We start from the raw sequence: 24,490 nt of genomic DNA on the forward strand, positions 1-24,490 counted from the left end.
GAGGGGTTCCTACAGAAAAGGTCAGTAAGAAGAAGAGCCAAGTTTCCTTTCTCAGCCCCACTCCTTGTTTTTGGAGTGGATAAAGGTGATGGACAACAATGGGGCCACAGGGAATCATTTGAAGCATCTGCTACAAATCCATGTAGTCCCCTAGGCGTGCCTGCCTCTCCTCTCCCTTCTTCTCTTCTGACTCCCCTTCCTGGCTCTCTCCCTGACTTTGGGCTCAGGTTTTCCCTGCTGCCCCCCTACCCAGGAACCTAAGGGGCAGCTACCTTCTAGCCCCTCCTGCAGCCCATAGCTATTTTCAGGAGGGAAGGGGCGTGGCTGGAAATCCCCACAAGGCTTCCCTCCCTCCCCACTGACTCACAGGCATTTCAAATGGGGGAGGGGAAAATATGACAGGTGGCCACTGGCACACCCCACTTCTCCACTGCTTTCAGGCCTAACTGGTCAACTCAGGGACTTTTACATCAACCCACGTCCCATGCCACCGCTGTGAACCCAAGGTTTTGGGAAAACCGAACAAGTCTGCTTGTAACAAGAAAGTTGTGAAGCTGTGTCTCTCGGGCAGTCACAGGCTGCAGACTGCTGCTTTCAACTCTTTGCAGGTCACTCACCAGGCAGCCCCACGTTCCCTTCCCCCGAACATTACTGCTAACTGCCTCTTCCCCTCCAACAACTCCATGCCTGCTTTTCACTGGGTCAACACCAAGAGTGAAGTCTCTGGGGAACACTTTCTATTTGGCCTCATACATTCTTCCTCTGGCATACAAGAACTGCAGGTCACGCCGACTCAGTAATAATTTATGTCGGTCTTCCTTCGACCCAGACAAACATAAAGAATTAGCCAGAGCACTAGGAAAAGGCTGAGACTTTAACAGGCATCCCTCAGTGCCCCGACCACCTCTAGTGAGTTTCATGTTGAGCACAGAAAGGTACAAAGAGAGGGCTCTTCTGTGGCCTCCTCTGCTCCTCAGCTCACTGAGATGCTGCCACTTTTGGTGGCTCCAACAAACAGTTGTCAGCCTTTCCTGCAACGCACTTCCTGCACGTCATGGTCCCAAACACAAGCTGCTTGTTTAGGCAGAGTGAGGATGCGATGTCAATTTCAGGAGGCAGACGCAAACCTCCAGGGGCCTCCCTCAACGGGTACCACTCCTGAGAATGGAATCACTGGCAGTGATTCATCATGGCTAAAGGTCAAGCATCAGCACAGCCCCTTCCACAATGAGGCACATCACTGTCCTCCTTGTATGAGGGGATGCTAGTGACCCACTTTCAGGAGGAGGGTATGCCCCCTACATCAGTGCCCTGAGCCGCCCGCTGGGCTCTCCTGCTCAGTCATTCTCCTCCAGGGGTAGCCTCCACTACTGAAATTGCTGCTTGTGTTCACAGGGGGGAACCGGAGAAAAGAAGCAGTAAGGTGGATGGGAAAGAAGGTCTGAGATGACAGGACCTGGGCTTGAATCTCAGGTCTGCTACTCACCCCCATGTGATTTAACCTCTCAGCACTTCACTAGTCTCCTCTGTGAAATGGGAGGATTCAATTAGATCTCATTAGATCAAGGGGTCTTCACCTTCTTTGTGCCTTGGACCCTCCGGCAGCTGTCCAGAGAGGTCTAAGGATCCCTTCTGATGTTTTTAAACGCACAAAATAAAATATATAGGATTACAAAGGAAACCAACTGTACTGAAAAAGTTATCCAAACATTAAAGAGAACACAGGCCTCAGGTTCAGAACCTCTGGCATTACAGTGCCTCTCCTGTGCTTTTCCATGGTCAAGCCTATGAATTTAAACTTGGGTCATGTATAATGGTCAACATCATCCAAGGTCAAAGGCATATGCTTCCCATCCACAGACAACTGAAAAGCTACTGAAGGAGAAAGAGCCACGTGCGAACAATGGCAATCAGGTTATTCAGACCTGAAGCTGGAAGACTCGCCTAGTCCAAACCCCTCAGTTTACAAATGAGCAGGCCAAGGAGCTGAGTGACTTGACCAAGGTCACACAGCAGGGTCATAATGAGGTTTCCTTTTGCTTGAACTTTTTTGAGGGCTTTCAGGAAGTGTCTTTTGTGTCAAAGCAAAGTGAATTAATACATTTTTTAAAAGTTTCTTTGATAAACACTAACGAATCAACCAGATGTATCTCTAAACTGCACGGAGCTAGCACCCACTGCCTTTCCAACGGCTCAGTCTTCTCGCACTGAGAACAAGGGGTGGGAGTCCGGGGGTGAAGAGGGGCCGTCGGCTTGCTCACCTGCTGGGTCGTGGCCAAGCAGTACTCGGCCGTGCTTAGGATGCTGCAGATGAGGCAGAGCTCCTCCAGAGTGAACTTGGCCACTTCGGAGCCCTCCTTCTCCTTGAGGAGGCTACTGATGGTCAGCCCTCCACTGGTGCTAGTGGTCCTGGGGAAGAGGGAGAGGAGGTGGTCAGGCCCACACTCTTAATGTGTTTCCTGAGCAGGAAAAAGGGCAGCTCGCAAGACAAAGCAAGAAACGGACTGGACCTGACCTAAGTCCAATTATAAGCCTTTTTCCTACTGACCTTACCTTGACCCTCATCTGTTCAAATCCTCTGAGCAACAGTTGTAGGAAGTACAGACAGCAAGTATTACCTAGCCATCAGTGGCGTGTTCACAACATATTTGATCCTTAGAGAGTCTGTAGGGGTTGACTAGTTAGACTGGCATTTCCTGATAGGAAGAACTCCTTCTGGCTCATTAGGGACACAGAAGTGGGTTCCTGGTTTATTGTTTTCAGATAATTTTGCACTGGAACTGAAATTCTGCATTTTGATCTAGAGGCATTTAGACAAGAGAAACATTTAGAAATTCAAATACCAACCAATACTAATTGGGTCCTATTACAATTCAACTCAACATGCATTTATTGAAACCCTACAATATACATAAGGCACTATGCTTGGTACTGGGTCTCCAAAGGAAAAAAAAAAACAACACAGTTGTAAGCTCCAAGAACTTACATTCTATGCATCTATCATGTGCAAAACAATACAGCCAATAAAACACATGTAGTTCTCATATGATTAGCATCTAAGGTTAACAGCAAATGTTTACTAAGCGACTGCTGGAAATACAAGATGGGTCAGACATGGCCCTTGCCCTCGTCTGATGGTGACAAGAAACCAGGATGACAGCCAAGGGAATTTCCTGTAATTCTGATGATGGACCCATATTCTAAAGGGAAAATCTAACAGGATTAGAATATTTCCTGCCTACTCTTACTACTGAAAGCTCAAGCCATTCAAGAAAATAAAGGAGGCCTCGTGGGCAGAGAACAAACAAGATTTCCCAATGACATGCTTAGAGCGCTCGGCCCTGAGTATTGGCACACATTTTATTTTTCTTTCCAAATAATGTAGAGAATATTCACATGTAACACATATGACCAATAACAGCAGAAGGCCAAACCACAGCCTTGGGGACCGATTACGCAAAGTAAACTGAGAGGCCGACTATTTGGTTACTGGTCAAATCCTATTACAAGGAAAATCTCTAAGTAACCCCAAATATTTTCAAGCCCTAATCAATGACTCATCAACTGTAAGCAATAATCAATGACAAAAAAACATGGATGGTCTCTCAGATTTGACTGTAGCTGTCCACACACAGTTGTTTTCCCAATAGATACAAAGGACTTGCAATACAGAGGAAGTCGTTTCAGATTCTTAAAGACCCAATCAGGGCCTCGGCCTCCCCCTCGCTCGCTGTTACTGGCTTCTTTACTGGCTGGTACTTCTCACAAGGAGATGAACTTAGTCTGATAACTTGCCACGTCCCAAGGAACTTTCTTACCAATCTTAAGTGTATAATGTTAGAGCTCAGAATTCTGGATAATTCCTCCTCATTCAGATCGTGTGTCACCACTTGAAGAGTGGAAAAGAGAACGCAACTCACTTGGGCAAATTGCCGGAGAGTATTTTCCAAGCATATTCCCGGAGATACTTCTGGAATATGGTGGTCAGAGCAATCATTGGCTCCCCAGTGCTGAGCTGTGAGCACTGTACCATGCACTTCTTGTAATAGACAAAGAGGTCAGCACAGCTGGGCAGCACAGCACCGCCTTCATCCGTGTTTGCTTTGGGAAGCCCCATGGCCTTGAAATCAGCAACAAATCGATCAATCAGTTCCCCAAGATTCCTAAGAGAAGGGGAGAAAGAAATGCCATTTTTTTCCAACAAAAGAAAAATACCACCAATAATATTTGTATGAGCTGATCATTTCTAAAACACTTCACAATTAGGACACAATAATGAACGACCTTGTGTCTGCGGAGCATTTTGTATTTTTTAAAGTATTTTCCCATTCACAAACTCATTGATCCACATGAGAACCCTGCCACATAGGCGGAACATACACTGGTCTTTCCATTTTACAGATGGCAGAGCCGAAGCCCAGAGAACTTAAGTGATTTTTCTATTTTCACAGTCATTTAGTGAAAAAACTAAGACTAGAACCCACCCTTTAGGGAGACAAATTCTAATATGACAAATACTGTTATGCTTCTACGGAAGGAAAACCTAAAGCACAGGGAGGCCCAGAATTCAGAGAAAACCCATGAGAGAACTCATGGTGACCAATTTTCCCCCTTGATGCTTGGAATCACCCAGTCTCAGAAGTGGGAGGAACCTCAAAGGTTGTCTGGTGCCATTATCCAAATGATGACTACCCATTACATCATTCACAAGTAGTCATCCAACCTCCAAGTGAAGACCTTCTTAAGTGATGAGAAACTCAGGTCTCCTCCCCCTTGCCTTCTCCAAGAAAGTCCACTGTACTTTGGGCCAGCCCTGTAGATCATTTTTGTTTATGCTGAACTATAATCTATTCCGTTTCTCCTAATTTTGTACTTGAGGGCCAAGAAGAATAAGTCTGATCCCTCATCTGAGACAACTTTTCAAATACTTAAAGAAAGCTATCTTGCTTTCCCCAAGCCTTCTCCAGCTATCAGCAATCCAGCCTCTAATGCTGTCCCCATCATGGTCGCCTTCTTCTGGATGTGCTTGTGAGTGTCTCTTGGCCAATGGGCCAACCTGTTTCCTTGAGGCCTTGCCTGCCCTTGAACTTCCTCAGCCCAAACTGCCTACAGATCTGAGGAATGGAGGTGGAGAGGGTTTGAGGAAGTTAAGATCTAAGGTGAATTTCTGGAAATGACAGCTTTTATTGGTCTTCCAATTTCATGTAAAGACGCTGTCAGTCAGGCCCTGGCACCTTTGGCTATTGTGCCCATTCAGGCTCTATTTCTGGGCTTAGAGCAGAAATCTAAAAGCACCTGGCAAAGCTCGGCCATTGCATGGTACCCCCGTCCACATGGTCATCAGTAAAACAAAAGGGGTTTTTCCCACCTTCTGCATACTCTGGGGTTACCAGGGAGTGTTCTAGAAATCCAGCTGTGCTTTTTAAAAGTATTTACATTAAGGAACAGGAAGAAAAAGACAAAAACCACACACACACACACACACACACACACACACACACACACACATACAGTATCAATTAGCATGAACACAAGAACACTGACATTTTATTCAAGGGTTTTTGTTATTGAAAGCTTATTGTAACCAGATGTGCTGGAGCAACTAACTGCCCTCCAACAGCTTCAGATCTCTTCTGGTCCTTTGCGTGGTATGAAGGCTGAAGAGAAGAGTAAGGTCTAGCCCTTCTGAGCCTGGAAAGTTCAGTGGGCTCATCCTCTAGATCTGGCCTCCTCTTACACATTCCCCTATCAGTACTCTCATACAACTTGGGTGGTCTCCTGGCTATGTCATCCCTCTCCTGAAACACCATTTTTGGGGGACATTAATGTACTGCTGATGGAGTTGTGAACTGATCCAATCACTCTGGAGAGCGATTTGGAATTTCTCCCAAAGGGCTATAAAATTGTACATACCCTCTGACCCAGCAATATCACTACTAGATCTGTATCCCAAAGAGATCAAAGAAAAAGTAAAAGGACCTATGTGTACAAAAATATTTATAGCAGCTCTTTTTGTCGTGTGGCAAAGAATTGGGAATTATTATTAACTGGGCAACAACTGAACAAGCTGTAGTATATGATTGTGATGGAATACTATTGAGTTATAAGAAATGACCAGCAGGATGGTTTTAGAAAAACCTGGGAAGACTTATATGAATTGATGTAAAGTGAAGTGAGCAGAATCAGGAGAACATTGCACACAATAACAGAAATATTGTATGAAGATCACCTGTGAATGACTTAGCTATTCTCAGCGATGCAATGATCCAAGACAATTCCAAAGGCCTTATGATAAAATGCTATCCACCTCCAGAGTCTGAATGCATACTGAAGTATAATTTTTTAATTTTATTTTTCTTGGGATTTTTTTTTTTGCTTTGTTTCATTTCTTTTTTTTTTTTTGTTATTGTTGTTTTTTGCCACATGGCTAACACGGAAATATGTTTTGCATCATTTTGCATATATAATTAAGATCACATTTCTTGCCTCCACAATGGGGGAGGGGTGGGGGGAAAGCGAGAATTCGGAACTCAAAATTAAAAAAAAATTAATGTTAAAAATGAAATACCATTTTTGTTCCAGCCTCTTGCCCTCATTTAATCTGCTTCTCCTTGCTAACATGCTCCTCTCTTTTCCCTTCTCCAAATGCCCCATCCTTCAAGTTTGGCCTGAGGGCCACTGGCTGCCCTGACGGCACACTGATCACAGCATGTAAGCACCTGGCAGATGGGGATCATTTCATCTTTGGGGCTCTTTTCCCTAGCGCCTTACACAGAGAAAGCACTCGGTAAATACTTGATAATTGACCGGATGCTTGGTTCTCTCTCCTCTCTCCGAATTATTGTGCTTACCATCTGCATCATCACACAGACACGTGAATCCTTAGTTCCTGGTCACACAGTATCTGGTTTTCTAACTCTGCTAAATATAAGAGCTAGGAGGGACCTGAGACATCATCTTAGTCCCATCCCATTTTACACAGGAGAAAAAAGAGAAGGCCCAAAGAGCGAAAATGACTTGCATGGTGAGTATGTAGGAGATCGAGTCTCTAAATCCAGCTTTAGGTAACTGCTGTTTCTATAGCTCATGGGTAAGCTCCTTGAGTCATATATAGGGATGTGGGGAGTCCCCCACAGCAGGTTAATACAAGGCTGGGCAACAAGGCAGGTGCTCAGTAGACATCTGACTGACTGGATTTCCAGGACGGTGTGAGATATGAGAGCAGAAGAAGCTGTGTCAACCTTCTGCTTAAAAGACTCTGATCCCCAAGCCTCTAATGCAAACCAAAACCAGGGCCAGAGCACTGGGATTTTCTTCTGTTAATTATTCATCTATTCCTCAAGAAGCTGGAGTCTGAAAACTTACTCATTTGCTCCCTCCTTCAGCGCCAACCCTACTGAGTCGTATTATAAATGAATAATTTTCAGAGACTATAGATGCTATCACATATTTTAGCTTCTAACTCCAGGAATTTCCTATATTTTGTGGGCCACCTATACCATTCTCATATTTTGGCTATATTCTGCCAGTGCTATCTTTCATCTTCTTGGAAGGGGCACAAATTGGTCAGAGAATTCTTTACCCCCATTTACACTCTCTAGCCTAAAGGCTAAGTATGAGAGAGCAATGGAGTCAGCTTAGGTTTCACAGTTTAAAAAAAAAAGAGGGATAAAAGTGATAGCAACCTCCTGGAAATGAGTGAGGTCAAGATTGCTTCATTCACTTTGAGTAGCTGATGAAATCAAACATATCGAGGGCTACAAGGACCTCTGCTACGTGCTAGGAAAGGTAAAAAGCAGTCTAAGACTTCTCTATTTCCATCAGTGGCACTAAGACTGACCCAACCATCCAGGTTTGGGTGCTGTCTTCAGCTCATCCCTTTCCTTCTGCCAAGTCTTCTCACCTCTCCAATACTGTTCACATTTTACCTTCTTTTCGATTTCTAAGACTACCACCCTACTACAGACTTTCATTCCCCTCCAACTGTAACCATCTCTAACTCAGTCTTCCCTTCTCTTTGATTCTGCTTGGTGCCAGAAAAACAAAGTCTTTTATAGAGGACTGCTATTACGTTCCCAAAACACACTCATATCAGCAAATAACGTGCATCTGGACAATTTGAAGAATAAACTCTTTTAACATTTCACAACATGATTGATAAAGATACACAATGGTTAGCCAAGTTTTTTAAAAAATAGAAAACAAAGGTTGTAGGTTCGTTTGTTTTTTTCAAGCAACCTCCAGACAACCTATGAACAAAAGTCACACAGAATGAGGAGGCCTATTGTAATTTGCATTTCAGAGGGAGCACTCACATCTTGGAGATCAGAGTCATTGAAGTGTCAAAGTAAGTATTTTTGTTAAAAGAGGCCTCGACTATATGTGGCACTGCAGCAGAAGCCACCCTAGGTACACCTGGAAGCCTGTGTCTGCACGTCGCTGGGATATTTGAAATACTCCAAGGGAACCTGTCAAGGACCATGGGAAAAAACCATTTGCCTTTGCAGTTAATCATATTGGGTCAGGCTATTTCTGTAAGAGTGTTCTGTTGAGGGAACTTGATTTAACTTGTACAATACCTGAATCCATGTAATTGTCAGGTGATGGGGGTTCCTGCCAATCAACAAAAGTCAAAGAGGGGGCTCAGTGGTTACTGAAAAGGCCTCCTGAGCTCAAAGTTGCTCTTAGTAGGATCTGAAATCTGTGAGCCAACTTAGTTACATAAGGTCTGATTACTAATACCAATCATTATTTCTTTAGCGTCCCATCCATCCATCCATCCAACTCTCTCTCTCTCTCTCTCTCTCTCTCTCTCTCTCTCTTTTGAGATGCTTCCAGATAGCAGGACTTGACCACAGCTTAAGTAACACAAGTCCATTGCCTCTGTGCTAGCCAGACTCCTTTTCTGGTGACAGGAAGACAATGTAGGCAGGTGGCTGTTAGCTCTCGTTTTCTTCCCTGAAGCTTAGGCTGTGAAAACTTAGCTTGAGACTTACATGTGCATATGAAGCTATTTCTTGAGATAGCACTGGGATTTCTACACAGTGGGAGTAAAGATAATGGCAGCAAAAGAGTGGTAGCAAGACGGTGAAACGAGGAAAAGAATCCTATGAAAAGCCCAGCTTCTCCCAATAGAAGCCATTACCTCTGACCTGATTAGGGCAAAGGTGACCCAAGCAAGAGGAGAGAGAAAAAAGGAAATTTTTCCTTTATAAATGGAAAGGAAACCAGTACATAATCCCAGGTATAAAAGACCCATTTCCTTGTTCCTTGAGTGTAAATGAAAAAAAAAAATCTTTGGTTATCTAGTGGCTAATATTTTTCTTTTTTTTTTTTTTAAATGCCACTTTTATTTTACTTTTTTTTTTTTGGTTCAACTAATAAGCATTTATGTTCTCTCCCTTCTCCCACCCCACCACGGAGTTAGGCGAGTTGCAGGGAGAGACAAGACCTTCTAGCAAATACGCGTAGTCTGTGGCCACGTCCAAAAATAATGTCTTGTGCTCTCTCTCCTGTCTCCCTCTCTCACACAATCACACACACACGTGTACAAATGTGCATATGCATATATATATATATATATATATATACACATACACACACACATGTGTTTTCTTAAATGAACAAAAAATAAATCTCTCTACCCCATCCCCATCAAACTACTGAGGGAAAAATGTAAAACAATCATGCGTAGTAAAGCAAAACAAATTTCCACATTGGCCATGTCCAAAAGTAAGATTCATTCTGCACCCTGAGTCTACTGCCTCTCAGTTGGGAGGTGAGTATCACATCTCATCCATGGTTCTCTGCAGTTATGAATGGTCACTGGGTTAATCACAGTTCTTCAGTCTTTCAAAGTTGTTTGTCATGTGATGATGCTGTTGTTATTGTGTAACTTGTTCTTCTGTTTCTGCTGATTTCAACCTGCATCAATTCATACAAATCTTCCCAGCTTTCTCTGACACCATCTGCTCTCATTTTTTGTGTTGCAATAATATCCCATTATATTTATTTATCATAATTTATTCGTTCACTTTCCAAATAAAAGACACTTCTTTAGTTTAGTTCCTTGCAACTACAAAAAGGGATACTATAAAAACATTCTGTACACAAGTTCCTTTCTTCTTTCTCTGATCTCTTTGGGATACAGGCCTATAGACTATCACTGGGTCAAGGAACATGCACAGTAATGCTTTTGGAGCATAGTTCCAAAATAGTTTCCAGATTGTGACTAATATTTTTCAACCTCAAGTCCTAGAATTAAGGGAAGGTCTGCATAGCACTGCTAAAAGAGATGGCCAAAAGGACCATTCTGTAACTGGATACCTCCTCCCTATGGGGTCTGTTCAAAGAGTCTGGTTCTGGTCTCCTTCAGACACTAGTAGCATTACCTTCCCTAACCTTCTGCTGGGATCTCCCAATCACTAGGGAGGTATTCAGGAAATTGGCCTCAAAGCCAGATGGGATGCTGGGAAGATGTTAGAATGAAATTAACAGCAACAGGATGGACAAGTAGTTAGTAATACTGATTGAACACCTACAGAATGTTGTACCAGGCAACTCAGGGAAAGGCAAAAGATCAAGAAGACATGTTCTCTGTCCTCAAAGAGCTCAGAATGTACACACTGAGCCAGGTTAATAGACATATGGTGGGTAAATGAAGAGGTGGGGGGGGAGGCATTTACAAATTTGCAAACAATGCAAACTGACTTAGTGTCATGATCAGTATGAGCATAAAAGGATCCAGGCTGGTCATTCAATGAAAACAAAAATACACGTGGCTAGTCTGAGTGTTATACTGATACTGATGAAATACTAAAAGATCTGGAGGAAGACCTCCAATGCACTGGACAGATCCTCTATGGAGGCCTGATGGAAGGACACAGACAAGAATCAAGCAGGCGATGAAGACACAGATGACCCCGAGCTGCCCAGGAGACAGCTGTGCTCACCTTGGTGAGTAGGAATCAGAAAAGTAAGAAGGTCAGTAGGGTAAGCCTGAGGCTTAAGATGGTAAGGGCTGTAGCCATTCTTTTCTTTAAATGAGATTAAAAGATTCTTGGGAGAGAAGGAGCAGAGGGCAGGCGATGGTAATGACCAATACTGTGGCCTGGCAGTCGATAACCACCATGCTCCTCTTCCTCGTCATCACACCTCCAACCTCACTGTATCTCTGTCACCCTCATGTGACTGTCTGGTACTCCTCCCCTCTGAATCATCCCTTTTCTGTTCTCCCACCATGCTTGCTTTTTGTTCTTTACCCTTTGTTATTGACTCTTTCCACACCCTGCTTCCATGACATATCAGACTACCCTCTCCTCTCCCCATCTCTTGCTCTATTCTGCCCTTTGGGGTGGTTCAGAAGGTATCTAAGAGAGGCACCCAGCTTCAGGACGACTGGTGGGCCCGTGATCGAAGCAGCCTCTTCCACTTATACCAGCGAGTCAGAAAAAGTTTCAAACTAACTCATACTCATCACACCTACCTGACGAAGCTGGAGAGCTTCTCACACATGAAAGACACACATGAAACAGTTCATGACTCCAGGGAGTCACGATCACAATTTAATAGGGAGAGTGTAAAATGTTCACAAACAAGTATGAAACCAAGTAAAATGTGATAAGGGAAAAGTATGACTGAAAAAATCTTCCAATGGGAAGACTGGCTTTCCAATGGAAGGAAAGGGAAGAGAGATAAAGGAAGTCTTTATGAAGGAAATGACTCCTGTGTTGGGTCTTGGAGTAAGAGAAGGATTGCAACCTGTGGAAATATGGAATGTTCTCGATACAATGGATGGCCTACACAAAGACACAGGGGCAAGAGAGTGCAGGACAGAAATGGGGAAGGGGTAAGAGTTCCCTTTGTCTACAAGGAAGGGCAGTGTAAGGAGGGGAATCACGTTGAAAAAAGCTGAAAAGGTGGTTTGGAAGGAGACTGTGCAGTGCCTTCAAGACTAGGTTAAGCAATTTGCCTTTCAGCCTACAGGCAATGGGGAGCTACTATAGGTTTTTGACCCCCCAGAAAGTCCTGCACCTTAGCAAAATTATTTTGGTAGCTGTGTGAAGGATGGACTGGAGGGAGCAAAGATTATAGGAAAGAAGACAGACTGGAAAACCAGTGAGCAGATTATTATAACAATTTAGTCTGACTAGGGTGGTGGCAGTGGACAGGGAGTGGACAAAAACGGACGTATATAAGACACATTCTGGAGGCAGGATCAACAATATTTGGCTACTGATAGGATTGAGGGTGAGAGAGAAAAAGATTAGTGGGGTGAGCCCAGGGACCAGGCACAAGAGGCACTAGTTGCCACTGGCTGAGCTGCTCAAGGCAAGAGGAAAAAGGGAGTGAGTAGAAAAAACCAAAAGCAGTAAATTTCCTCCATCTCACCTCAAAGTGTTTATTTTTAGGATTCAGTAACAGAATATCTGTACCAGAAGGAAACTTCAAGATGACCTAATCCAACACGTTTGTTTGACATGAAAGAGAACCGGTAACAGCACTAAGTTCTGAGTACTTAGTACCTTAACCTTTTGGGCCTCAGTTTCTCTCTCCGTAAAAGAAGGGGACTGGACCAGATGACTTCTAAGGGCCCTTCCAGTTCTAGGATTCTGTGATTCTAGGATTCCTTCTGCTCTAGCCTCTTGCTCTGAGTTGCCTGCTCTGAACCTACAGGAGCTGTTCCAGCTCACAGGTCTCATGTGAATAACTTCTGCTATGGTAACATCCCCGCAGTGAGGCCAATAGCAGTCAGAGCAGCCAGCACTTCATTTTTCACAGGGGAAAAGGAGAACCTCTGTGGAGGAGAGATCTGGCTTCCTGCCCAAAGCATCACGAACAATGAGTGCTTTGTGAGACCCCTTGGTCCAAAGAGGAGAGTGGATATCAGAGCCATGCTGATAGGAAAACACCTCTGGGAAGGTCAAGTTGGTTTCAGGTCCAGACACAGCATTCACAAGCACATGCTTTGTGCATTTCAATCTATGCCATTCAGGGTTTTGAAAAATGAGTAGTTAGGTAATATCAGATCTGGGTGATCAGAAATTCTGGGCCTGGAACCAAGGTAGACTCTGATCTCCAGTCTGAGGTGGGGTGGGAGGGTTTCTCTGTAACTTAATATTCCAATACAATCAATGACTTCAGAGCCCCAGGTCCAGAGTTTGTTGAATGGGTGAACAAACAATCTGCCAGCATAAAGAGGCCCAATTATTTTTAGCCAAAACCAAAAAATGTGGAAATAAAAAACTTAACTAGCCTACCTGCCCACTGCCTTTAGGTTGAACTGCCACGATTATATGCAATAATCAGATAGCAGACAAAGAGATGCTTGAAAAGTGCAATCGAGGGGGGAGAAATTGAGCACAAAAGAATATTTTAAAGTGCAGTAACTTGTATTCAAAATCCATTTTCTGGGATTATAAGTCTAATAAGAAATATTTCCATTACTAGGGGAAGGGGAAAGATAGAAAAACTGAATTCTATGAAAAGCAGATGAGAGACAATACTACCCATAGCATAATTCTCTCTGCAGTGGGTAGCAAGAACATTTTTTTTCTCCACATAGTTCAACTCTTGCAATAGTCCAGGAAAGAGGAGTCTGCCAAAGCCTAGAAAAATTATTTTAAGCTCAGAAGTTAAATATTTTCCTGCGTCCTCCCTTCTGCACACCCCCCCCCCCCCCATTCTTCCCACTAGAGAATCCTCCTAGCGGCTCCTCCAAAGATTCACTCGACACCCTCAGCAAGGACAGCAGCATCTCAGCCAGAAAAGCAATCTTCTGAAAGTATGTCCCCTGACATAAAGCAGCCATCAGCGGTTTGCTCCACTGGGGAAGCAGCTCTCATCCGCCGCTGACATTTCACAAGGTAATCACATTCACGCTGGTGGTTGGCAAAATGCTTTTTGTCTTCTCCTCAGCCCGGCCGTTTGCAAACAGCATCACGTGAGATGGCACATTTGCCTCCTTCCTGCATTCCCCAAATGCCCAGCACCTAAAAAAGTCCCGAGTCTTGGCAGGCATGGAGCTAGCTGTGAGGGGCTTGGCACCCATGCTACGGAGGTGGGGAGATGAGGGCCTTACTGGAGGTTCCCAAGAGGCACACATAAGCACCTGTGATTTCTATATATAACAAACCGTAAAATTCATGGCTACTAATGTTCAGGAAATGAAATGCCCTTAACGTATTTTCAGGGGCCAGGACCTGCTGTCTCTCTCCTCCAACACCTGGAAGAGGCTACATAATTGTAATGTTAAACGTGGAAAGCAGATTGTGTAGGGAGACCCAACAGTTGGTTAGAGACCAAAATGCACAGGTAAGAGAAAGAACAAAAAATACTCATAACTCACTTGTCCTGGGATTCAATATACACGTAGAGATGAGGCTCAAAACACTTGGAAATGATTCCATGAAACGGGTTTTCCGGGACTTTTGGCTTCTTTGGCTGGGGAGTCAAAAAGGCAGCATGTGAGCAATTTCCAGCCACTTCCCAGCAGCTCCAAAGACAAGAGCCCTTCAAGCCCGCTCCCTGCCCCATGATAAGAAGCCCCCTGACATAACTAAGTGATCACACACCCTACACTGCAGTTGATCGCAACCAGGGGACGACAAGTGAGCTCTCAGCATCATTCACTTGCTTTGTTCACCCCAAGATTTAGTGTTACTTTGATAACGGGTTCCCATTTACCAACTGTTTTACAAACAGCTTCAGCGACTCTCTGAAAGCTGTCTAGACAGGCATACAGATTGTAAAATTACATCCATGAATTTATTCCTTTTCCAAACATCACTCGGAAAATAAATGGGGAGTTTTAAAATTCCTACACGTCACCTTTGTTTCTCTAGGCCTTAGATTTATCACAGTCATCCAAAGGGCCTTGAACTACGTGGCCTTGCTTACAGAATTCTCAGATCAGTCAAGCTAGAAGGGATTTTAAAGATCATCTGTCCAACCCCGTGATTTTATGGGTGAAGACACTGAGACCAGAGAGAAGTGACTTATCCAAGGCCACTCAAAGAGTTGGAACTCAAACCCATGTCTCTTGAGTCCTCTGACCTCAAGTCTACGTCTCTTTCCACTACGAGTGGACACTCATAAACACTCTGTTAAACTGAACCAATTGTATCTCTTAACAAGCACAACAGAAAGTATACACGAGACGAAACTCTAAAAGGAAGGATGGCTTGGGCACGGTGCTGGTAGCGCCTCTTCCCATATATCTGACCCCACAGAGAGGGAACGGTCGACACATTTCTGAAGAATCGATCATGCTCACCAAAAGCTAAAAGCTAACTTAACACACATGCTGGTCATTCCTTACTTAGCCCTAGTCACATCTGGAGTGTTCCAGGCTCCCTCTTCCAGGGAGGAGAAGGGTAGGGGTAGTCAACGGGAGCCCAGTTACTCACAATGGCTGTGAGTTTAACAGATGTTTCTTCCTTATTTCTCAGAAGCAGAATTTGCATTGCTGCCATCAGCTCTTCCCTGGAGATGAGAGGTTATCACGGAAGCCCCCAGGACCACATCAATGGGGCCACACTGGAGGAGCCTGGGGCTCTATGTTGACCCAAGGTATCCTGGGGGGCCTCTCTGCAGTCAAGTCAGTCCTGATCTGGAGGGACTGTAAATTTCTGGGGTCCTTCATGGGTTCCCAGACAGCGCAGGGAGGTACATGAAGCCAAGGGTTTATCAGATCCCTGAATGGAGCTATAGGACAGCCGAGAGGAAGGACTTTGGAGCACTTAGCAGTAGCGTCCTGGCTGCATTTCACCATTTCAGCTGGCTACAGAGAGGAAGAGAGCACGGATGGGATATCCAAGCTCTTCACAGGACTGCCTCACGATGTGGGGTTGACACGTGCCCAGGAAGTGACATTTCTACAGCGAGGTAGCAGTTCGAGATGCTAAGACGGACAGTGCCAATGTCTCATTTCTGCATTGTTCGGTTTCCCCAATGGCCACTTCTCGGCTTAAAGAAAAGACTCAATCATTCAGCAGTAGCATCTAGGTTGGATTTCTGGGTGCATGAATTCTGTCCAAAAGCTGCAGATGTTTAAACTATTTCCTCCTGGAGTTTGATGGAATAATAAAAGGTTCCTGTTGTCACAGTCAGGAGGGCTGCAGCTGGCCCTGTTTCCTTTGATTACCATCCAACATAAACAGATCAAATCAAACTGCTCAGATCCCCAAAAGGATGTACTCGAGACCATGAATTTCTTCTTTCTTGCCCTGCCCCTTTTTATCATGATGCCCTCACGCCCTTTGGTCAAGTCAATAAACCTTTTTTGAGTGCCTACTACGTGCAGGTATTGTACCAAGTGCTGAGACTACAAAGAACTGAATGACCTCCCAAGTCCCCAATGAAACCCAATTCAATTCCTCCCCCCCTTCTCAAATGTAGTCTCTTCTCCCAGTATTGTCTCCACAGTGAGCTCTGCCCTCCTCTAGAGCCCAGAAATGCTAACTACCTCTACGACTAGCAATACCGTTGGCCTTTAGCTGGCCCCTGAGGGGGATGAAAGCTATGTTCCCCCTTAGTCCTATTAGCATCCTGCAGTGAACTGACATTGGTTGCAGGGTTCCTACCCTCACTAGCCCACCTCCCTAAACATGCCAAAAGAAGGATCTGAGAAGCTATTGGGGAAGGTGATTCCACTTCCTCTTTCTAACCGCTGCTGACCTGCTATATCTGAGGTGGGAAGGAGACTGGGAATGATATGTGGAAGCATCAGGTCTATAGGCTTTAGTGATGACGATAAAAATTCTAGAAAACTTGTGAAGCCCTGCCTGCTGATGTACGTTTGCCATGTCAGCACCCTACTCACCAACAATAAATGTACCTGTTCTCAGGTTGGCAGTGTCCGCAGCAGCCAGCCACCTGCCAAAGCTGGGAAGTTACATTTTTCCTGGCCCTACTGATTTGGTAGGCAACCTACAACTCACTTCCATATAACCCAGCTCCAGAATGCCTAGAAAGAACTAGTTAAGAATCAGGATAATGTCCAGCAAAAGCAAGCACTGCCCAAGGCATCACGATCATTTGCCTCTAGAACACCTAGAAGAGGAAGGCACAATATCCCTGTGAACATCACTCTCAAAAATCCAGGCAAATCAACAACAACAACAAAAAAAATAATAAAAAAAAAAAAATAAGGGGCAGCTAGGTGGCGCAGTGGATAGAGCACTGGCTCTGAAAGTCAGGAAGACCTGAGTTCAAATCTGGCCTCCGACTAAATGCCTGACACGTACTAGCTGTGTGACCTTCGGCAAGTCACTTAACCCCGACTGCCTCACCAAAACAAAAAAAATCATAATAATAATAATAATAATTTAAACAAACAAACAAAAAAAAGCCAGGCAAATGTGATACCACAAGAAGCCAGAGGGGCCTAGCTGGGTCTGGGACTGTCCAAGAATGTCATCCTACTCCTTGAGTGCAGCCCTCCTCTTAGCCCCTCTGTATCTGAATCCGTTTCAGCAAAATGTGAAAATGGCATTATTTGGTTTTGAAGAAACCTCTGGTTTTGGACAATGCTGGACAATAATATTGGGACTTCTGAGCAGCTGACATGTATCTAAAGAGATTTTCAGAATCTAACATTTCATTTCGGCTCCCCCACCCCCATTTACCCAAATGGCAAGACAGAAATAATCAGCATCCCTTCAGAAATGGATTCTGGAAGGCCTGAGGGCTCTATGGCATGACGCAGCACCCACACAATTACCTCCCCACACTGAGAAATGGGGAGTACTACCTGAAAAGTCTACAGTTTTCAAGGCCCAGAGATGGCTCCCTAGGTTGCCCTCCCCATTCACCTTGTGAATGAATCAAAATGTCATCAAGAAATAAGCCCCCAACAGCCAAGAGAAGCTAATTAAATGACAAGTGTCACTAATAAACCAAAGGAAAAGACCTGATTTCCTACTCTGGCCTCTCCTGTCATAAACTGGCACGTAGTAGGATGGAAGGGGAGGAAGTCTGGAGTTGAACACAGAGGCAAAGAGGAAACGGAGAGTCCCTCTCCTCATCCACCATTGGTTCCCTCTGTAATTTCCAGGCCCGCACAATGGCTTCTCACACGAGTGATCAGTTGACAATTCAACTGAGACCCTTCCTTCTCTCTCCCTGGGAACTGCAAACTTCCCTGGAAATCTGAAAGCCAATTTTGTACAAATAAAACCAATGTAGCTAAGATTAGAAAGAAAGCAGACAATCAGGGAAAAAAATTTATAGACAGTTTCTTGGATAAAGGTCTCATATCTCAAATATATAGAGAACTTTGTCAAATTTATAAGACGATGAGTCATTCCCCAATTGATAGTCAAAGGATACGAACAGGTAATTTTCCGATGAAGAAATCAAAACTATACATATTCACATAAAAAATGCTAAATCATTATTGATTAGAGAAATGCAAATTAAAACAAATTTGAGATATCATCTCACACCTGTCAGACTGGCTAAGATGATAGAAGGGAAAAGTGACAAACGTTGGAGAGAATGTGGAAAAATTGAGGTACTAAAACATTGTTGGTGGAATTGCGAACTAATCCAACCATTCTGGAGAGCAATCCGGAATTATGCCCAAATAGTTATAAAACTGTGTATACCCTTTGACTCAGCAATACCACTATTGAGTCTGTTTCCCAAGGTGATCAAGGAAAAAGGAAAAGAATGTATATGTTCTGAAATATTTACCACAATTCTCTTTGTGGTGGCAAAGAATTGGAAACCGAGGGGATGCCCATCAATTGGGGAATAGCTTAACAAGTTGTGGTATATGATTGTGATGGAATACTACTATGCTATAAGAAATGATGAGCAAATTGATTTTAGAAAAACATGGGAAAGACTTGCATGAAATAATAAAGAGTGAAATGAGCAGAACCAAGAGAACATCGTATACAGTAACAGCAATATTGCTTGAAGACTAACTGTGAACGATTAAGTTATTTTGAGTATTATAAACACTCAAATCAACTATAAGGACCTATGAAGGAAGATGCTATCCACCTCCAGAGAAAAAGTGATAAATAAAAGTATGTAAAGTATGGTTTTACTGTGTCAAATGATGGCCTTTTCTGGTGCAGGGTAGGGAAGGAAGAAAAGAGGGAGAGGGACAGTTCAGAACTTAAAATGAAACAAAAAATAATTTAATTTAATTTTAAGAAAAAGAAGAAATTTGAAAGCCAAGCAGTGATCTTTCACTATCTCACATCACCACCAAAACAGATGACTGTGCAACAGAAAAGTGAGCGGACAATTTCAGGGGGTGATGAATGAGGCAGAACAGAATTTTGTTTGCTCTTCCAGATGGGCTAATTATGCTTGTGCACGTCAATCCACTCAGTGGTAAGAATCCAGAGACCCCTCTAAAGCATGGAGAAGGAGCAAGGGCTGCTTTTTTCATTATTTTCTTAGATGGACTTTCAAGTAGAGAAATTACATAAGGACTGCCAAAGCTGCTTCCTCATCAAGCACATATACAGTCACTGGTCATACTATTTTTAGATTTAAATATCAGGCTGTTCAAAAGATCGAACAGGGGTCTGCACTTACCTGATCCAAGTCTCCTTTGTCCATTGGCAATTCCTCCATCTCGGAGCTGGGCTCATCTTCCAGGAAAGGATTGGTGCATGGTGGAGGGACCTCAACCTTTTTCTATCAGGAGAATAAAAGAGAAGAGGAAGAATTTGTTTGTTTCTGATCTTCTCCACAGGTCCCTGCCCATCCCCTCTGATTTTCCACCTTCTTAATAATTTTCTGATAGAAAAGCTCATCCATGGATTGCAATATGAGGACAGAGAGCTGAGAGACGGCCAAGAGAAAGACTTAATTTAGCCAACATTTTCTAAGTGCCTACTATGTGCAAGGCAGTAGACTGAGTGCCAAGGATACAAAGAGACACAAAGGGGAATGGCTGCTGACCCACGGGGCTTGCATTCAACTTGATAATGATGCTCCCAACAGTGCCATCAACACATTTAACACTGCACTTTAAGATTCCCAGGTCAAATCTGTTTTACCCATAACATAAAGATTTCCAATCCCCACCAACATTCCATTTATTTTAAGTGACTTTCAATACACTATTGAGAGGCAAGGCAGCCTAAGAGAAAGAGCATAGGACTGGTAGAGCCAGACTTGGGGATTCATGCTGCTATGGAAGAGCTTCGTGACTCTGAAAAAGTCACTTCATGTCTCCAAGTGTCAGTTTCTTTATCTGTCAAATGGGAATAATTATCCTGGCCTCCCTGACTCACAAGCAAATTCAAATGGACATGGAAACAAATATCCTGAAAAATTAAAAATTACAACAGCCACCCACAGTTTGAGAAGAGCCAAGCTGAGAGCCTGACAGCTTCACCTCCTGACAGAGGTGGTGGGCTCAGAGGGCAGAAGGAGTTTGCATCTTGGGACGTGACTGATAGGGGAATTTGTTTTTCTCGACTTCACATTTGTTCCAAGGGCTTGGCTTTGCTTTTCAAATGAGCAGAATTGGGGATGGGGGGGGGGATGGGAGGAAGGAACCACAGACAAGCAAGAAAGTTTGAAAGTTTATAAAGTGAATTTGCTGCATGTTTAAAAAAAGCAAACTCTATATAATTAAGATCTATGGTAAATGAAAATGGAAAAATGTCACTTTGTCTAAGTTCAGAATTAAAGAATTATACACAGACAGACAGACACACAGACACACACACACACACACACACACACACACACGCGCGCGCGCGCAATCACTGCTACTGACACAACCAAAACATACTTCAAGAGGTGCCCTAGTCCCTAGTAGAATACAATGTCCTGGAACCTGAGACCTGGTGGGAAGGGAAAAAAAAGGGGGGATGTGCAAGAACAGGCCAGTAGATGCTAGGAAGAGTAGGTTCAAAGTCTATGGAAAGTCAAGGCATGCAGGTGCTCCTAAATGGCTAACATGTTAGCCTTTGCTACCATCATATATGTTAGTGAATCCTTGGGCCAGAGGGACACCAGATGACCCAGAGGGTATCACACATACCCTCGATCTTCAACTGGAAAACAATCACAACCCTGGTTTTAAGTTTGAAGATGTTTACTTTATTTAACCAGTTTTATTTTCTGAAAAACATTTTGGTGCAAATGGGCAAAACCAGCCTCCTTTACCTACAGAGAAAGTCTCACAAATCCTGACCCACCTAAGGACAAACAGCTACTAATATTTCTAGGATTTATGGAATGCCCTAGAAAGACTTCAAAATGGCACACTACGTGAGTATCTCAAATTTGGATTTGACAAACCATGACTTCTTTGTACAGAACTTGATTCAATAATTCAATTATTTATTATGGGCCTACTGAGTACGGAGCACTGTACACTAAGCCCTAAGAGAGATGAAAAATTTAGTGAAGATGTAGTCTCTGTCCTCAAGGAGCTAATAGTATAACAAAAGGGTAAGAAACAAACATTGATCGCTGGAATATACAATATTTTAAAAGCATATTTGAGAGTTTCAAAACAAAGTGCTATAGAATATCTGAGCAAGAAGATTACCACCCATAGTATGGGAGGCTTCATGGAGGGCAGGGCATTTCAGCTATACTTAAAAGAACGAGTAAGGATTGAACAGGCAAGGAAAGGGAACAAGTTTAAAGGGAACAAGTTTATTCTAGAAGTAGGGAAAAGACTGAGTAAAGGTCCAAGGACAGAAGTGCAAAGGATGCCTGGGGGCATGAGACAGTCCTGTCGAACTGGAGCACAGAGTATATGAAAGAGTGGTATCAGATGGTAAAAGGCCCTGAATGCCAGGCAACGGAGGCTCAATTTTAGTCACCAGGTAATCATTGCGAATGTCTGAACAGAGGAGGAAGGTGACCACTGGCTCTAGATATAAGGATATTATTCTGCTATCAGTATGAAGGAAGATGGTGGAGACTGGAGGGCCTGTGATGAAGGTAATGCAATTCTCCAGGCAGGTGGTAACATGCATCCGTCCTGGTGGTCAAGGCAGGAGTAGAGCAAAAGAGATGGATGTGATAGATGCTGCGGGGGGGGCCTCAACGGGAGGCATTAACTAACGGGACATGAGCAGTGAGGGAGAGGGATGATGATGATGCCAATGATAGAAAGTGACATTAGAAGGAGGATGAGAGGCAATGATAATAAGTTGGGTTTTGGACATCTTGACTCTGCAGTACCAGTGGGGCACTATTTTGTAGTGGGCTGAAGATATGAGTCTGGAGGTTAGAGAAGAAACCGGGGCTTGAGAGAGAAAGCTATAGATCTGGGAGTTGTCCCTTGGGGATGGGGAGGGGTGGCCATCGGGTATGTCTGACTGGTTTCCTACCTTGAATGGAACACAGGTAGGGGTCAATTAGCAAGCCTGCAAAGGGCATGGAAGTTTATAGCACAAAAATTTCCAGCACAGAAAATGCCAGAAAAGGGATGATGCCAGGCAAGGTGAAGGGGGCACATCTAGAAAAGGGACAATTTTTCAGGAAAGGTCCTCACAAAAGTGCTGTTGTTTTTCCCAGACTACAAGAGGGATCCAAGCCCTGTGCTCTACCCACTGTGCTACCCTGTTCCCTCTGCAATAGCAGCTGGTACTTAGCACTTTAAGGTTTACAAAGCACCAGACAAAGCTAAACATTAACCAGTTTTAGTCAGAGCAGCTACTGACCCAATGTGGATCCGAGTGGCAGGCCTGGGGCTGCTGGGCTGGGCCAAGTCAGGCCATGTTCTACCTCATCTCCCCAGTTTGTGGCCTCTAGGAGGCTGGGATGGAATTACAAGCTTGGGTTTAGATTTTGCATAACTCAAATGACACAGTCCACTGGCTTCAGGATTTCTAAGTGAAACCAAGAGGGGTGAAAAATCTGCCAGGAAAATTAAACACATTTTCCTATTTTAAAAGAAGCTCTTCTTTTTTGTTATTTTTCAATTATGACAACATTTGCCTTCATATCATTCAGAAAGGCAAAATTCTTCCAATAGCAAGTTCATCCCCTCAATTAAATCATTTGGGATTAGTAGCGCCGCCCCCCCCCCCCCCCATACCTACTCTGCAGAAAAAGGAGGCTCTGGGCTCTGCTTCAAAGCCAGCAAGTTTGCTGGGAGGAAAGGAAACACTAGCTAAAGCGAGCTCTGCCTGTATCTGGGCACAGGGCTCCCTTAATTTCCAGAGATATCCAACTGTCAAAGAATGAGACTCTTAAATGCCAAAGTCATGTTTACGACTATCCCGGCCAGAGGGAGGACTCCATCAATAAGTGGGAATTTGGAGCGTCTCTGAATTCTGCCATCTTCCAAAAATCTTTCCCTGACTTACTTCTTGTATTATCTCAAAATCAGGCCAAAGAGGCCTAGCACTTAGTCTGGGGGCCAAGTGCAGCGCTAGCACACAGCAGGCACCTGGTAAACATGCTTGGTGACAGTTTAACTGGCTCAGAAAGACCAGGTAAAATCTTTTGAAACTGGAGAAAAAGAATGGACGGAGAGGGAGGCTTCCTTCATAACAGCCTCTATTTTCCCATTTCTGGAGTTTCTGGATGGGATGATTCAGCTCTGAATCACTGCCCTCAGCTGCTATAAGGGCTGTATTAACAAAACTGGAGAGTTCGGCCTACTTTAACAGCTTTAATTGATCTGCTGATAACAGAATGGCACTGGAGTGACTGACATCTGAACAGTGAGTACCAATCCCATCCCAAGCATCAGCAGAGTGAGTGACAGCCGCTACGTCTGCTTCCAAACAGTCAGCACAGAGATTGCCATCCATCCTGAGAATTTGACTCATCAGATCCCACAAGGCTGAGCAAGGCAAGGCAGTGCCACAGATGCAGCTGCTCCTTAAAATAGGGCCCTTCTGATTGAGATGGGAAGCCGCCTGCTTGCTGAAGCCATCACCCACTGGTGCTGCAGCCTGGCCCTGCTCCGGCTTCCTGTTCACTGCAAACCCTCCCTCCCTTTCTCCTCCCTCAGCCTCCGCCTCCCTCCCTAGTTCCCCATCTCAAGTGTCAAGTTGCTAGAGGGCAGAGTTGGGAAAATCTTTGGGCAGAGTCAGCAAGTCATCAACCTCCAGTAACCATGGTGGGCCTCAAACTTGAAACCACACCTACGCTTTCTGAATTCTGAACATATTAAGAAAAAACTGTAAGAAAAAGTATGAATTTGTATTAAAAGAGCCTTGGAGGGAGGAAAGAAGGAAGGAAGGAAGGAAGCAAGTAAAGAAGGAAGGAAGGAAGGAAGGAAAAGAAACACAGGGTTACCTATGTAGTAACCAAGAGGAAAGAAAAGTCCAAGGAAACCCAAAGGCAATAAAGGAGAAAAGTTCGTTTAGTTTCAAGGCCACTCAATGGCCAATTATAAAAACCTTTCTCTTATTCATTTGACTAAGAGTGAAGGGCTGAGTACTATTCACCTGGCATCAAATCATCACGTCCTTAATTAAGCACGTGGGTGTAGTTACATCAAGTCCAAACATTTGCTTTTGATTGTAATGGACACACTACT

At 44.0% G+C, this 24,490-nt stretch overlaps 1 protein-coding gene across 3 annotated transcripts in view; it reads right to left on the bottom strand.

The window, feature by feature from the left end:
- The window catches only part of VPS53 (VPS53, GARP complex subunit), a 135,176-nt gene that overhangs the window by 29,573 nt on the left and 81,113 nt on the right, over positions 1 to 24,490 (bottom strand). For all 3 annotated transcript variants that reach the window (XM_027861786.1, XM_027861788.1, XM_027861787.1), the window contains exons 12-15: positions 19,558 to 19,659; positions 14,348 to 14,442; positions 3,921 to 4,163; positions 2,262 to 2,409 (exon numbers count right to left, since the gene is read on the bottom strand). In XM_027861786.1, coding sequence (XP_027717587.1) covers positions 2,262 to 2,409; positions 3,921 to 4,163; positions 14,348 to 14,442; positions 19,558 to 19,659 — 588 coding nt within the window. The remainder of the gene's footprint in view (positions 1 to 2,261; positions 2,410 to 3,920; positions 4,164 to 14,347; positions 14,443 to 19,557; positions 19,660 to 24,490) is intronic.

Source organism: Vombatus ursinus, unplaced genomic scaffold, assembly GCF_900497805.2.
Source record: "Vombatus ursinus unplaced genomic scaffold, bare-nosed wombat genome assembly UNPS02014768.1, whole genome shotgun sequence".
Taxonomy (NCBI): Eukaryota; Metazoa; Chordata; class Mammalia; order Diprotodontia; family Vombatidae; genus Vombatus; species Vombatus ursinus.